The following is a 13515-nucleotide window of genomic DNA, read 5'->3' as shown; positions in this document are numbered from 1 at the left end:
TTCTGGTGGCACAGGAAAGAAAGAAGTTATATGTGAGTACTGCAAGAAGCCGAAGCACACCAAAGACAAGTGTTGGAAATTACATCCTAATCTTGTTCCCATTTGGTTTAAAAAAAAACATGATAGTAAAAGATCAGGAAGTGCAAATGTAGCTGCCGTGCCAAATAGTGATAAGTACTATACTGAAGAGATGTCTGCTTGTGCATAGTTGGCAGCCATGAGAGTAGAATATGAAAAGTTTGGGAAGATGATTTGTCAGTTGGGTGATGTGACTTCTCCTTCCAACCCTTCAAGAAATTCAGCTTCTTCTGCATTTGCTCACTCAGGTATAAGGGCTTCTGCCAATCATGCAACCACTTCAGGTAATCTCAAGATCCCTTGGATTATTGACCCAGGTGCGTCTGACCATATGACCAACCTTTCTACCTTGTTTGTTTCATATGACTTGCTTCCTGGACGTGATAAAATCACTTTAGCTGATGGTTCACTTGCCCCTATCTTTGGTAAGGGAACCATCAAGGCTACGGATTCCTTGTTCCTACCTTCTGCCTTTCATGTACCTAAACTAAATACAAATTTGTTGTCTGTAAGTAGTTTGACCAAGTTACTAAACTGTTGTGTAACATTTTTTCCTTCTTACTGTGTTTTTCAGGATCTAGAGTCTCAGAAGGTGATTGGGAGTGGCCATGAGGCGAACGGAATATACCTGCTTGATACTCCGGGACAATGCACTGATCATCATGGGAATGTTGCTCTCGGATCTGTTTCTTCAGAGTCTATTAGTCGGATTATGTTGTGTCATCGTCGTTTTGGTCATCTGTCTTTTTCTGCCTTGAGTCATCTATTCCTTGAATTGTTTAAGGGAATTAGTTTGTCCAGTCTTCATTGTGAGTTTTGTGAGTTATCAAAGCATTGTAGAAACAATTATCTTTTGAGCAATAAAAGATCTTCTTTTTCCCTTTAATATTGTGCACTCTGATGTGTGGGGGCCTTACCACTTACCCTCCATGGGTGGCTACAAATATTTTATCCTGTTTATTGATGACTTTTCTCGGTTCACTTGGATATTCCTGTTGAAATCCCGTGATGAAGTTCCAATGCTTGTAAGACAATTCCATGAGTTTGTTCTAACTCAATTTAATACCAGGATTAAAATTTTCAGATCTGACAATGCAAAAGAATATTTTAAGAAGAACCTATCCTGCTATCTCTCTGACATGGGGGTTATTCATCAAAGCTTTTGTGTTAGGACCCCATAACAGAATGGAGTTGCTGAAAGGAAAAATAAGCATATTGTTGAAGTTGCAAGAAGTATCTTATTTGCCTCACATGTTCCTACAAGTTTTTGGGGTGATGTTGTTCTTATTGCTACCTACCTTATAAACCGTATTCCATCTAGGGTTTTGGGGTTTAAATCTCCCTTCAATCTCCTTCATCCAGACAAGGTCATTTTTCCTGTTCCTCTTCGTGTCTTTGGCTGTACCTGTTATGTACATGTTCCAAGTGTCCAAAGGCATAAATTTGAACCCAAAGCTCAAAAGTGTATCTTCCTTGGTTATTCCCCCACACAGAAGGGTTATTGTTGTTTTGATCCAAAGACTAGCACTCGGTATGTCTCAATGGATGTCACTTTTGATAAGCTTTCCCCCTTTTATGGTTCCTCTCTAGAAGGACATTGTCCATAAGGGGAGGATTTATCACAGGTGTTTGCTCTTCCTCTTCCTATCCTAGTTGAGTCTTTTGATGTGTCTGCTTCTCCTTCAAATGTATCAAGGGTGGATCAGTCGTTCCATTCTCCCTGTCCCAATACTCTTTAACCTCTACCTCCTCGTCCTATCCTCAATCCCAAAGTGTATCAAAGGCAAAGATCTAGAACTGTGCAGGTTGTTTCTCCTACAATACATGAGCCTCATACACTTCCAATCACAGATGAGACAACAGGTACAGTTTCAACACCTTTGGGATCATCCTTCCCTGACCTTGATATTCCCATTGCTGTTAGGAAAGGAAAACGAAAGTGCACTGCACATTGTATTTCCAAGCACCTTTCTTACAGATTGCTTTCACCTTCATACTTTTCCTCTCTCTCTTCTATTGCTTTTAACCCTATTCCCAGGTCTGTGTCAGAAGCTCTTAAGATTCCAGAATGGAAGAATGCTATGAGATCTGAAATCGATGCCCTACACAAGAATGACACATGGGAAGTGGTGGATTTGCCTGAAGGGAAGGATCCAGTCGGTTGCAAGTGGGTTTTTACTATCAAATACCGAGCTGATGGCACCATTGAAAGGTACAAGGCCAGGCTGGTTGCAAAATGCTATACACAGATATATGGGATTGATTATCTGGAGACCTTTGCACCTGTTGCCAAGATGACATCTGTGAGGGTTCTTCTATCTTTAACTGCTGACTTTGACTGGCCTCTTTATCAATTGGATGTGAAGAATGCATTTATGAATGGTGAATTACATGAGGAGGTTTATGTCTCTTCCTCTAGGGATGTATGGAACTGATATGAAAGGAAAGGTATGTAGGCTGAAGAAATCCCTTTATGGACTAAAACAGTCCCCTAGAGCATGGTTTGAGAGATTTAGAACAGCACTTGTTAACTTTGGTTATGTGCAGACACAGTCCGATCATACTCTCTTTGTGAAGAGGAGTGGACCTTTGGCAATATACCTTATTGTGTAGGTAGATATTGTAGTGACTGGTAATGATGTTTCAGGAATTCATGATCTAAAATCTTTTCTCCATATAGAGTTCGAGATTAAAGATTTGGGGGAATTGAGATACTTCATTGGCATAGAAGTGGCTCGATCCAAGGATGGGATTCTTATCTCCCAAAGGAAGTATGTTCTTGACTTGCTCTCTGAAACTGGAAAGATGGGTGCTAGACCAGTTGCTACTCCTATTGATATGAGTCATCTTAACAGTGTAGTCGGCCAAAGATAGGTGGAAGAGGAGAGAATGAAGAGAAGAGAAGAGAGGAGAGAAGAGAGAAGGTTTGCAATGTAACAATACTGGTGGCGTCAGTGTTTATTTTACTATATATAGGGTGACAGAAATAACAAGGGAAAAGATCCCTGTGCCCCTGAGTACAATAACAGATATAACAAAATAAAAAAAACGAAATAAAAAACACTTTAATTAGCCAAACAGGCCCTAACAATTGCAACTAAGTTATTTTAACAATATTCCAACACTGCCCCTCAAATTGGAGCATAGATGTCAATCATGCCTAACTTGTCACACAAATCTTTGTGCCGCACATGATGAAGACCTTTAGTGAAGATATCTTTAAGTTGCTCTTCTGAGTTGATATATGGTGTGCACACTTCTCCACTTTCAAGTTTCTCTCTGATAAAATGCTTGTCCACTTCAATGTGTTTCGTCCTATCATGCATAACTGGATTAGCAGCAATATTGATGGTAGCTTTATTGTCACAGTAGAGTGACGTAGGATTGCTTACTGCGAAACCCAGTTCACCTAACAGATTTCTTATCCACATGATTTTTGCAACCCCATGAGCCATCGCTCTATACTCTGCTTTAGCACTGGATCTAGCCACCACACTTTGTTTTTTGCTTTTCTATGTGACAAGGTTTCCTCCTACAAAGGCACAATAACCAATGGTAGACTTTCAATTATTGACTACTACTGCCCAATCTGCATCAGTATATACTTCCACTTTTAAGTGACTGTGTTTTTGGAACAACAAACCAGCCCCAGGAAACTTCTTGAGATATCTCAAGATCCTCTCTACAGCCTCAAAGTGAGTTGTCATCAGGCTATGCATGAATTGACTAAGGACACCCAGTACATAGGCAATATCAGGCCTGGTCATAGACAAATACAGAAGTCTCCCCACGAGTCTCTGGAACATCTTTACATCTTTCAAAAACTCTCCCTGATTGTCTCCCAGATGGTGATTAGGTTCAATAGGTGAATCAGATGGTTTTACCCCCAACTTGCCTGTATCTTCTAATAGATATAGTACATACTTCAGTTGGGAAATAAAGATGCCCTTGTGAGAGTGGGCAACTTCAATTCCAAGAAAGTATCGTAAGGGACCTAGATCCTTCACCTCAAATTTAGTGGCTAAGAATTTTTTTAGTCTCTGGATTTCAACCTCCCAATCTTCTATGATCATTATGTCATCCACATACACAAAAAGAGCTGCAATTTTACCTTCACCTCTTTTTACAAACAGGGTATGACCTGACTGGCATTGTTTGAATCCCATTTGTTGGACTGCTAAATGGAGCTTATTAAACCAAGCCCGAGGTGATTGTTTCAACCCATATAGGGACTTTTTCAACCTACACACCTTTTGTTCACTGCTTTTGGCACAGAACCCTAGGGGTTGGGTCATGTACACCTCCTCTTCCAAGTCACCATTCAAGAAGGCATTCTTGATGTCCAATTGGTGAAGATCCCAGTCAAGATTTGCTGCCAAAGGAGAATCCGGATGGAGCTCATCTTTGCTACTGGAGCAAAAGTCTTTGCATAGTCCACTTCATATACCTGTGTGAAGCCTCTTGCTACCAGTCTTACCTTATCTCTCATAGAGAGAAGGTTATATGTCTGGAACAAATTTGACTTACCGGTCATGTGATTTGAGATTCCGGAGTCAATAATCTAAGGTGAATCAGTAGTATGAGATAACACATGGAAGGCTGTGGCATTACCTAATGTAGACCCAAATGAGGTAGATGGAGTAGGCCCAGAATCCACCTGGCGGAGAGTCCTACGATACAATTCCAAATGTTCACGGAAGGAGTTGATAATATCTTCCTTAGGGTCAGAATCGGGATGTCTCTCTTGAGTTACGGAAGGACTAGTCTCTGTCGATGCCATATTAGCTGAGTTATAACTTTTTTGATTCTGCTGGCTTGGTTTCTTGCCCTGATCCGGTGCTGACTTCTTACCCAAATCTTGTGCCCATTTAGGTTTTCCATGGAGATCCCAACATGTATCTTTAGTGTGCCGTGTCTTCTTGTAGTGAGTGCACCAAAGCTTGCTTTTATTTTCTGATTTTTTCTGAGTGTCACCCCTTTTAAAGCCACCTCCGACATTTGTATATGAATTTCCCCAGACCGTTAGGGCAACTGACTCTCCTTCTACACCATTCATCACACATCTTCTGTTTTCTTCTGATTGCACCAAGGCATACACCTCTTGGACTGATGGCAAGTCTTTACTACCCAAGATCTGTACCCTGATGGACTCATATGACGGATTCAGCCCTAGGAGGAAGACAAACATGCGTTGCTGTGATACAAGTGACTTATACGCCTTTGCATCTTCATCACACTTCCAATTCACATTCTGATAGTGATCAAGTTCTTTCCATATTGATGTCAAATCAGAATAGTACATCGAGTGACTCCTCTCCCCCTGCTTGCAAGTAGAAGATTCAGCTTGTAGTTGATATATCTTGGCATAGTGTCTCTGTTCTGAATAAGTGGACTTCGCTTGTTCCCATATCTCACAAGCAGTTTCAGCCCACATAAAAGTCTTCCTTACTTGTGGCAGCATTGAAACCAAGAGCCAAGACATCACCATACTGTTCTCTTGGTTCCACCTATCATGCTCAACACTTCCATACTTCGGTTCCTTTACTCTCCCATTGATGTATCCTATTCGCCCCCTAGCAGTGATGTAGAGTTTTATCCCCCTAGACCACTCAAGGTAATTCAGACCATCAAAGGGAATGACAGCCATGGGAAAGCTCATATCCATTCCCCCACTCACTTCATTGTGGCTCCCTGAGATCTCCGAAGTAGCAGAATTCTCAGTCGACATGGTCAAGCAGTTAATCAGTCCCACACACTGGACTTAGGACCCCTCCTTACTCCACAAAGCAATGCTCCACTCAATTCACACCCACACACTCGGGTTTACCAACCAGATTGAGCACAAATAGTAACAAATTCTGGACAAAACTGAGGTAATATTCGATTGTTTCAGACCTGCATAGTTTTATCAGTCCCCACCTACCAGAATTCCAGAATGGCTAACAGCCACTAATCAGCAGGAGAGATCCTTCTTACTTATAGTCAACTCAAACCATTGAGAAGACAGGTCAGCATTGACCTACAGTTGTCTTAACACATGAACAGGATCACACGATCCAAGAAAACTAGGGTTACACAGGTTCGACAGCATTCAGCCGCCCCAGATTCATAGGGTTTTCACTCGACACATGTCCAAGGAGAGTAAAGAAGAGAAAAAATAGGGAGAACGGTACCAGTCGTAGCTATTCTGTAGTCCAGAATCAGATTTCTTTTCTGCTAGTCTGTTTGATCTATTCTTTGGGTTGATCGATCTTCTCTTGACAGTAGGGTTGATTGATCTGCTCTCTTCTAATCAGCATTCCCGCTCTGATACCATCTTGACAGTGTAGCCGGCTAGAGATAGGTGGAAGAGTAGAGAAGAGAGGAGAGAAGAGAGAAGGTTTGCAATGTAACAGTACTGGCGGTGCCTATGTTTATTCTACTATATATAGGGCGACAGAAATAACAAGGGAAAAGAGCCTTGTGCCCTTGAGTACAATAACAAACATAACAGAAATAAGAAAAACGAAATAAAAAACACTTTAATTAGCCAAACAGGTCCTAACAATTGCAACTAAGTTATTTTAACATTATTCCAACAAGTCATAAACTCTCAGCCTCAGATGGGACATTGTTAGTAGACAAAGGAATCTTTCAGAGACTTCTTGGGAAACTTTTGTACATATGCATGACTCGGCCAGATATTGCATATGCAGTCAGTTGCATTAGCCAATTCATGCATGCTCCCCGAGACACTCATATGGCAACAGCAGAGCGAATCCTATGTTATTTGAAGGGCTCCCTAGGAAAGGGAATTCTGTTTTCCATGCATGGTCATATGAAACTTGAAGCCTACACCGATGCTGATTGGGCCGAAAACATTGATGACAGAAGATCTATTTCTGGGTATTGCAGCTTGGTGGCTGGTATGTTGTTTTTTGGAGAAGCAAGAAACAATCGGTCGTTGCTCTGTCTTCCGCTGAAGCAGAATACAGGGCCATGGCACATGGAGTTTCTGAATTCTTATGGCTAAAATCATTGATGGAGGAACTTAGGGTTGAACATGACAAGCCAATGATGTTGTACTGTGATAATTGGGCTGCCATCAACATTGCTCACAACCCAGTGCAACATGATAGAACTAAGCATCTTGAAGTTGATCGACATTTCATTAGGGAAAGGGTCTCTTCGGGTGAAATATATCTTCCTTTCATCACATCTGAAGGATAGTTGGCAGATTTTCTCACCAAAGGCATTCCCAAGGCAAAACTTCAACATGATACTAGCAAGCTTGGCATGATTGACATCTATGCTCAGCATGAAGGGGAGTGTAGAGAAGATGGGTCGAATGGCCCATAGGCTGTTTATATTATGTTCTTTGTAATTTGTTGCCCAACTAAGGGCCTCCTTGTAATTATTCAAATCTATCTTAATAAAATAGTGTTAGGGTGCTGAGAGAGAGTAATGTTTGAAACTCTCACTCTCAAACCCTCATTGCCGAACTCTCAAGGTCTACTCTCTTCAGTTTTCTTCATAACTAATCCTGCCCAATCAGCATCTGTATATCCCTCCAAGGAGAATTCTCTCCCTTTCTTATACAACAACCCGTGACCTAGAGCACCCTTTAAGTAGCGTAGAACTCTAACAATACCTTCCCAATGGATTGTCCTTGGGTTTTGCATGAACTACCTCAATAATCCAATACCATGGAAATGTCTGGTCTTGTGATGGTTAAATAAATCAGTTTCCCAATTACTCTCCTATATCATCTAGGATCAGCTAGAGGCTTCCCCTCACTATCAGACATCTTCACATTTGGGTCTATAGGAGTATCCACTGGTTTTGCCCCTAATAGACCGGTTTCTTCCAACAAGTCAAGCACATACTTCCCTTGTGAGAGAGATTCCTCACTTTGACCTTGCTACTTCTATCCCTAGAAAATATTTCAATTGTCCCAAGTCCTTAGTTTGGAATTGACTTTGTAGGAACTGTTTGAGGTCTTCAATGCCATGCTCATCTCTTCCTGTAATAATAATGTCATCAACATAGACTGCCAACACAATTTTTCCAGAGGTAGTATCTCTATTGAATACGGAGTGATCAACCTTACATTGTATCATCCCAAACTGTTGTACCACACTACTAAATCTCCTAAACCAGGCCCTCAGAGATTGTTTCAACCCATAAATTGCTTTCTTCAAACAACACACCTTTCTTTCCTCCCCCTGAGCAACATAGCTCGAAGGTTGCTCCATATAACCTCTTCTTCTAGGTCACTATGGAGAAAAGCATTTTTGATATCCAACTGAAACAACGACCAATCAAAGTGTGTAGATAAAGAGATAAGCACACGAACTAAACCCATTTTAGCTATAGGGGAAAAGGTATCAGTATAATCAACTCCATAGGTCTATGTACCATTTAGCTACTAAGCACACTTTATGTCTCCACCATCTACAAGATGTTTAACAGTGTACACCCATCGACAACCAACTGCTTTCTTCCATGGAGGAAGAGAAGTGAGGTCCCAAGTATGATTAGATTGAAGAGCCTGAAGTTCCTCATCCATCGGCCTGTTCCATTCTAGAGAGAGAAGGGCATCATGAAGAGATCTAGGAACAAACACATAGGAGAGAAGGGACACAAAGTTCCGATAAGATGGAGATAAATGATCAAACGAAACATAACGAGATATAAGGTGTTCAGTACAAGCATGCTTACCTTTATGAAGGGCAATGGGAAGATCTAACTGAGACTGATCCGTCGACGGAGAAGCCGGTGATGGCTAAGGCGAAGCTGGAGTTGGCTGAAACACGATACCACAGGGATTGGGAGCATACACTCTATGGGTTGGTGGTTGCATTGGCTCTGGAACAATCGGAGTAGGAACAGACACCTCCTCCATTGGTAAGGGGAGAGGAGGTGGGGATAAGTTATCAAGAGGCGTAGGCTTTGCTGAGGAAAAGAAGGGAATATTCTCAAAGAAGGTCACATCAGGAAGAACAAAGGAGTGATGAAGAGAAGGGCTGTAGCACTTATACCCTTTTTGGGTCTGAGAATACCCCAAAAATACACATTTAAGAGCATGAGCATCCAACTTATTCAAACTGGGACCCAGATGATGAACAAAGCAGACATGACCAAAGACACACAGAGGCAAAGGGAACGAAGATTGAGAAGAAAAGACAATAGAGAAGGGAGAAGAACCATGTAATACTGAAGATGGCATTTGATTAGTAAGGAAGCAAAAGGTGAGGACAACATCACTCCAATATTTTTTTTGGAACTGACATTTGAATTAAAAGTGCCCGAGCAGTATCAAGAAGATGTCTATTCTTCCGCTCAGCCACTCCATTTTGTTGTGGAGTAGAGGAGCAGGATGATTGATGTATAATGCCATGAGATTCAAAAAATATACAAAACGATTGTTGAAAATATTCTTTTGCATTGTTAGAATGAAAATATTTAATCAAGATACCAAACTGATTCTGGATTTCAGTATAAAAGGATAGAAATATATCAAACACTTCAGTACGAGATTTCATTAAATAAATCCAAGTCATCCTTGAAAAATCATCAACAAAGGACACAAAATACTTAAAACCATTGTAAGACAATATTAGACAAGGACCCCAAACATCTGAATGAACCGGTCCAAAAAGACTCGAGGATCTAGTAATTTCCCTTGGAATAAAAGAGACACAGTGATGTTTACTAAGCTGTCAAACTTCACACTGTAACTCATGAACAAACACCATATCTGGAATAAGACTCTTTGAGAGCTAGAAGAGATGGATGACCCATTCGACAGTGCCATTGCAGCGGTGTAACAGAAGAATGAAGAGCTGTTTGTGATCCACCACCATCGAGATAATACAATCCTCCGGCTTCATGCCCACCACCAATTGTCTTCCCTGTCTCGAGATCCTGAAAAATACAATAGGACGGAAAAAATGAGTTGGAGCAGTTTAAGGACTTTGTCAACTTATTAACAGACATAAGGCTAAATGGGAATATGGGAACATAGAGCACCGAAGCAAAGTTAAATCAGAATATAAAGTTACATAACCGTTACTAGAAACAAGAGAGGTAGTACCATAATCTAAAGTAACCGACTGGGTGGTGAAGGGAGGGGATAAAGATGTAAATAGATCTGAGGACCCAATCATGTGATCTGAAGCCCCAAAATCAATAATCCATGGTTTAGAAGAGGAAACAAGACATGTTGTACCTGATATTGCAAGAGTTGTAGTATTACTGGGGAAAGAGGAGGAAAGACAAAGTTTGTCATACTCTTCTCGGGTGATGGAGACCATTTCCTTCTTTTTCCTAGTTCCTAAAGCAGAAGACTCATCGCCTGTAGCACCATTATCCCTCTCTACAGCAGCATGATTGGCCGACTGATCTCTCTGTTGTCTTTGAGATCAATCGAAGGGGCTGGTACGAATCCAACTCACTGCTTAAACTTTTTAAACTAGCATAGTACTCCTCCACACTCTTATCACCTTGTTGCAACTAAAAATATTCCTTGTACAACTGATATTTTCTGGTGACATTATCTTGTCCAGAATACAACTGTTTGGCATGTTCCCAAATTTCTTTTGCAGTATCAAAGAACATCAAGTTCACACTAATATGAGGCTCCATACTGTTCCAAAGGCATGTCATGATCTGCACATTCTCCTGAATCCAATCGTTATACCCTGTAACCCCTGGGTCCGGTTTGTTTTCTTTAATCTACTTCAGTTTTCCTCTAGCTGTCAAATTCACCTCAACAGATTTACCCATGGCACATAATTTGTACCATTAAGTTTAACCGACATCATCTGTATAGCCATGAAATCTGGTTGCACCATCACACTTGTTTTGTTTTCACTACCAGAAGCTGCCATCAGTTACAATAAATTATTTCTGCAACACTCTCCCAAGTCGAACACCTTTCAGAGACAATAAAAACACTCAACCGACTTCTCTATTGGTCTGGAAGCATCAAAAAACATAGCCACAACCCTTTAATACTGGAAACCCCTCTATTAGTCAACCAACTTCACCTTTCACAAAGACCAATCCACCAAACATAAACAACGAACATCCAACCTGCACATTCACAGTCCCTCTTTGAACTGTCAAGTGCCAAGTAGAGGGAGCCTAATACACTATCAACCAACCAACCAACAATGCAACTTGAGACATTGAAGCCTCCTAAACCCTTGGACGATCAGTCCTTTTCAGTCTTTCCTTGCCCTTTCACTTTTAAAGAGCTGAAAACTTCAACCAATTCAGTCCTGCGTGTCCTTTACTGATGTAGGCGAGTTGGACGATCAACAAAGCTCTGATACCATGTTATCATACCTGTGTTTAATCAAATAAATGAAGAAAAACACACCTGCAATGAGTTCTGGAAGAGAGAACAGAGAGGAAGAAGAAGAGAAGAAGAATATAAACAGAACAGGGCTATTCAGCCTCTCTCTCTCTCTCTCTCTCTCTCGAGTTGCCGCCTCAATATGTTTAAATCATAATGAAAGGAGGAATTACAATATTACCCCTGATTATGAGACTTAAGGCTAGAGACAGATAAACAGAACCAAAAGAGGGGGAAAAAGACTAAAATAACCGAGAACAAACACTGTATTTTAACAAGTTGTCAAGTCAGTAGGATGAAGTTAGGCACCTAGGCAGTGGTTTTTGACAAAAATGCCCCAAAAGTCCAGCAATTTATAGGGTACATTTCCATGATATTTTCCTACTTCCAAGTTTGTTAGTTTTATCCTAACTAACAAGCTAAGCAAAACAACAAAAAAATATAGATTATTAGTTTTTTTACCGAGTATACATATCATCCAGCATGTAATCAATTATTGGTGAAAAGGGCCTTTTATAATGCTTGACACTGCGTGAATCAACAAAGATGTAGGTGTCAGCATCCAATGCATGTATAGGAGTCTGACATAGCAAGATAAATAACCATGGAATCAGGGACATGCCCAACATCAGTACATAAATCTAGAAGTTTATCTTTGTTGTTGATAAGCATGTTATAGGTGTTTATTATTGTCAGACAAGGAAGGAGAAAGAGGAAACCATGAAAGAAGTGTTCCTCATGAATCTTTTAAGTGTTGTAATCAGACATGTGTCTGCATAGATTCTTTATCCATTTAGGAGTGTCCATGTAACACTTCTCCAAGCACTGAAGAGTGAAGAGAAACCCATTTGCCAAGAGTTGGAACAGTTGTCAACCATGTGATAGACATGACACAGGTATAAAAAATGAAGCATCCACACTACATTAAAATGACGACATTTTTATTTGTTCATGAACCTTTCTGAAAGTCCAATTCTGAAGGGTTGATGGGAAGCCCCCCTCCCCTCCTTTCTCTAAAAGTGTTTGGTATAGACAAATTGGAGCAAGGTTCCATATATTAAAAAGTTACTTGTACCTAACTCATTCTTGGTAGGTTTTTGGCATCTATGCTGTTTCTTCGGAAAAACGGTACCACGTCTGAAATCCATATTTTTTTTTCTGAAACACCTGATGTTTTGTTAGCCATTTTTCCGAAAAACGTTTTCTCAGGCCATGCCTTGGAAATCAGGAAAGGTGTGGTCTGAGAAAACGTGCAACAGTATTCTGACATGGCATTGAAAAATGCTTATGTGGCAGTAACAGCAATGGTACCAAATAGAAAACCTTAAAAACCGTTTTTCTGAGAAAACATGCCTATGCTGCACCATTTTCTGAGAAAACGCCTCTCATGAAACAGCATTGGTTCCAAACACTGCCTTAATCACAAACATTGAGGATCAGCTATGTGGATCCTGTCCTGCCATTGTACTCTACAAAATGATACATGTATGATGTATTTATAAAAAGTAACATGTAAGAAAATTTCAATGTTAGAAATTCTTGAAGTATATGCTGTGCATTAACCTGGTTTCTATTTTTACATTTTTTCTGCAGCATGATGCATTCTTTACACAGCACAATTTGAATATGAGAAGCTTTGTGCTTTCTGTATCAAGACGTGTAATTGTTAGTTACATCTCATCACCAGAAGTAGCTTTTCTCAGGAGTATTACAGCACGATTTAAGCAAAGTACAACGAAACTGGTCTTCCGCTTTCTAAGGGCTGATGATATTGAACCTACAACAAACCAGACCTATGATTCAATATTGAAAAATCTTACCTTTGTCAAGACGTTTGCCTCTGCAATCCTTGTTCCAAAGAATTACATATGGCCTGTGAACACTGATCTATATCTACAACCCCATACCTCTGTTGTGTTGAATGCTCATAGGAAAGGGCTTGAGGTTTTTGCATCAGATTTTGCTAATGATGTACCTCTTAGCTACAATTACAGTTATGATCCAATAAAGGAGTGTCTTTCATTCATCGACAATGGTAAATTCTCTGTTGATGGCATCTTGTCTGACTTCCCTATTACTCCATCAGAGGCCATAGG

At 40.4% G+C, this 13515-nt stretch overlaps 1 protein-coding gene across 1 annotated transcript in view; it reads left to right on the top strand.

Annotated features, from left to right (window-relative positions):
• LOC148875144 (glycerophosphodiester phosphodiesterase GDPDL3-like) overlaps nt 1-13515 on the top strand; it is an 88109-nt gene that overhangs the window by 30752 nt on the left and 43842 nt on the right. Inside the window, exon 4 of the mRNA XM_088964849.1 lies at nt 13013-13514. Within this exon, the coding sequence (XP_088820975.1) occupies nt 13013-13514 (502 nt within the window). The remainder of the gene's footprint in view (nt 1-13012; nt 13515) is intronic.

Source organism: Nelumbo lutea, chromosome 1 (assembly GCF_056320005.1).
Source record: "Nelumbo lutea isolate HS-2025 chromosome 1, American lotus-T2T, whole genome shotgun sequence".
In the NCBI taxonomy this organism is placed as follows: domain Eukaryota; kingdom Viridiplantae; phylum Streptophyta; class Magnoliopsida; order Proteales; family Nelumbonaceae; genus Nelumbo; species Nelumbo lutea.
This window is presented reverse-complemented; position numbering and strand designations above follow the sequence as displayed.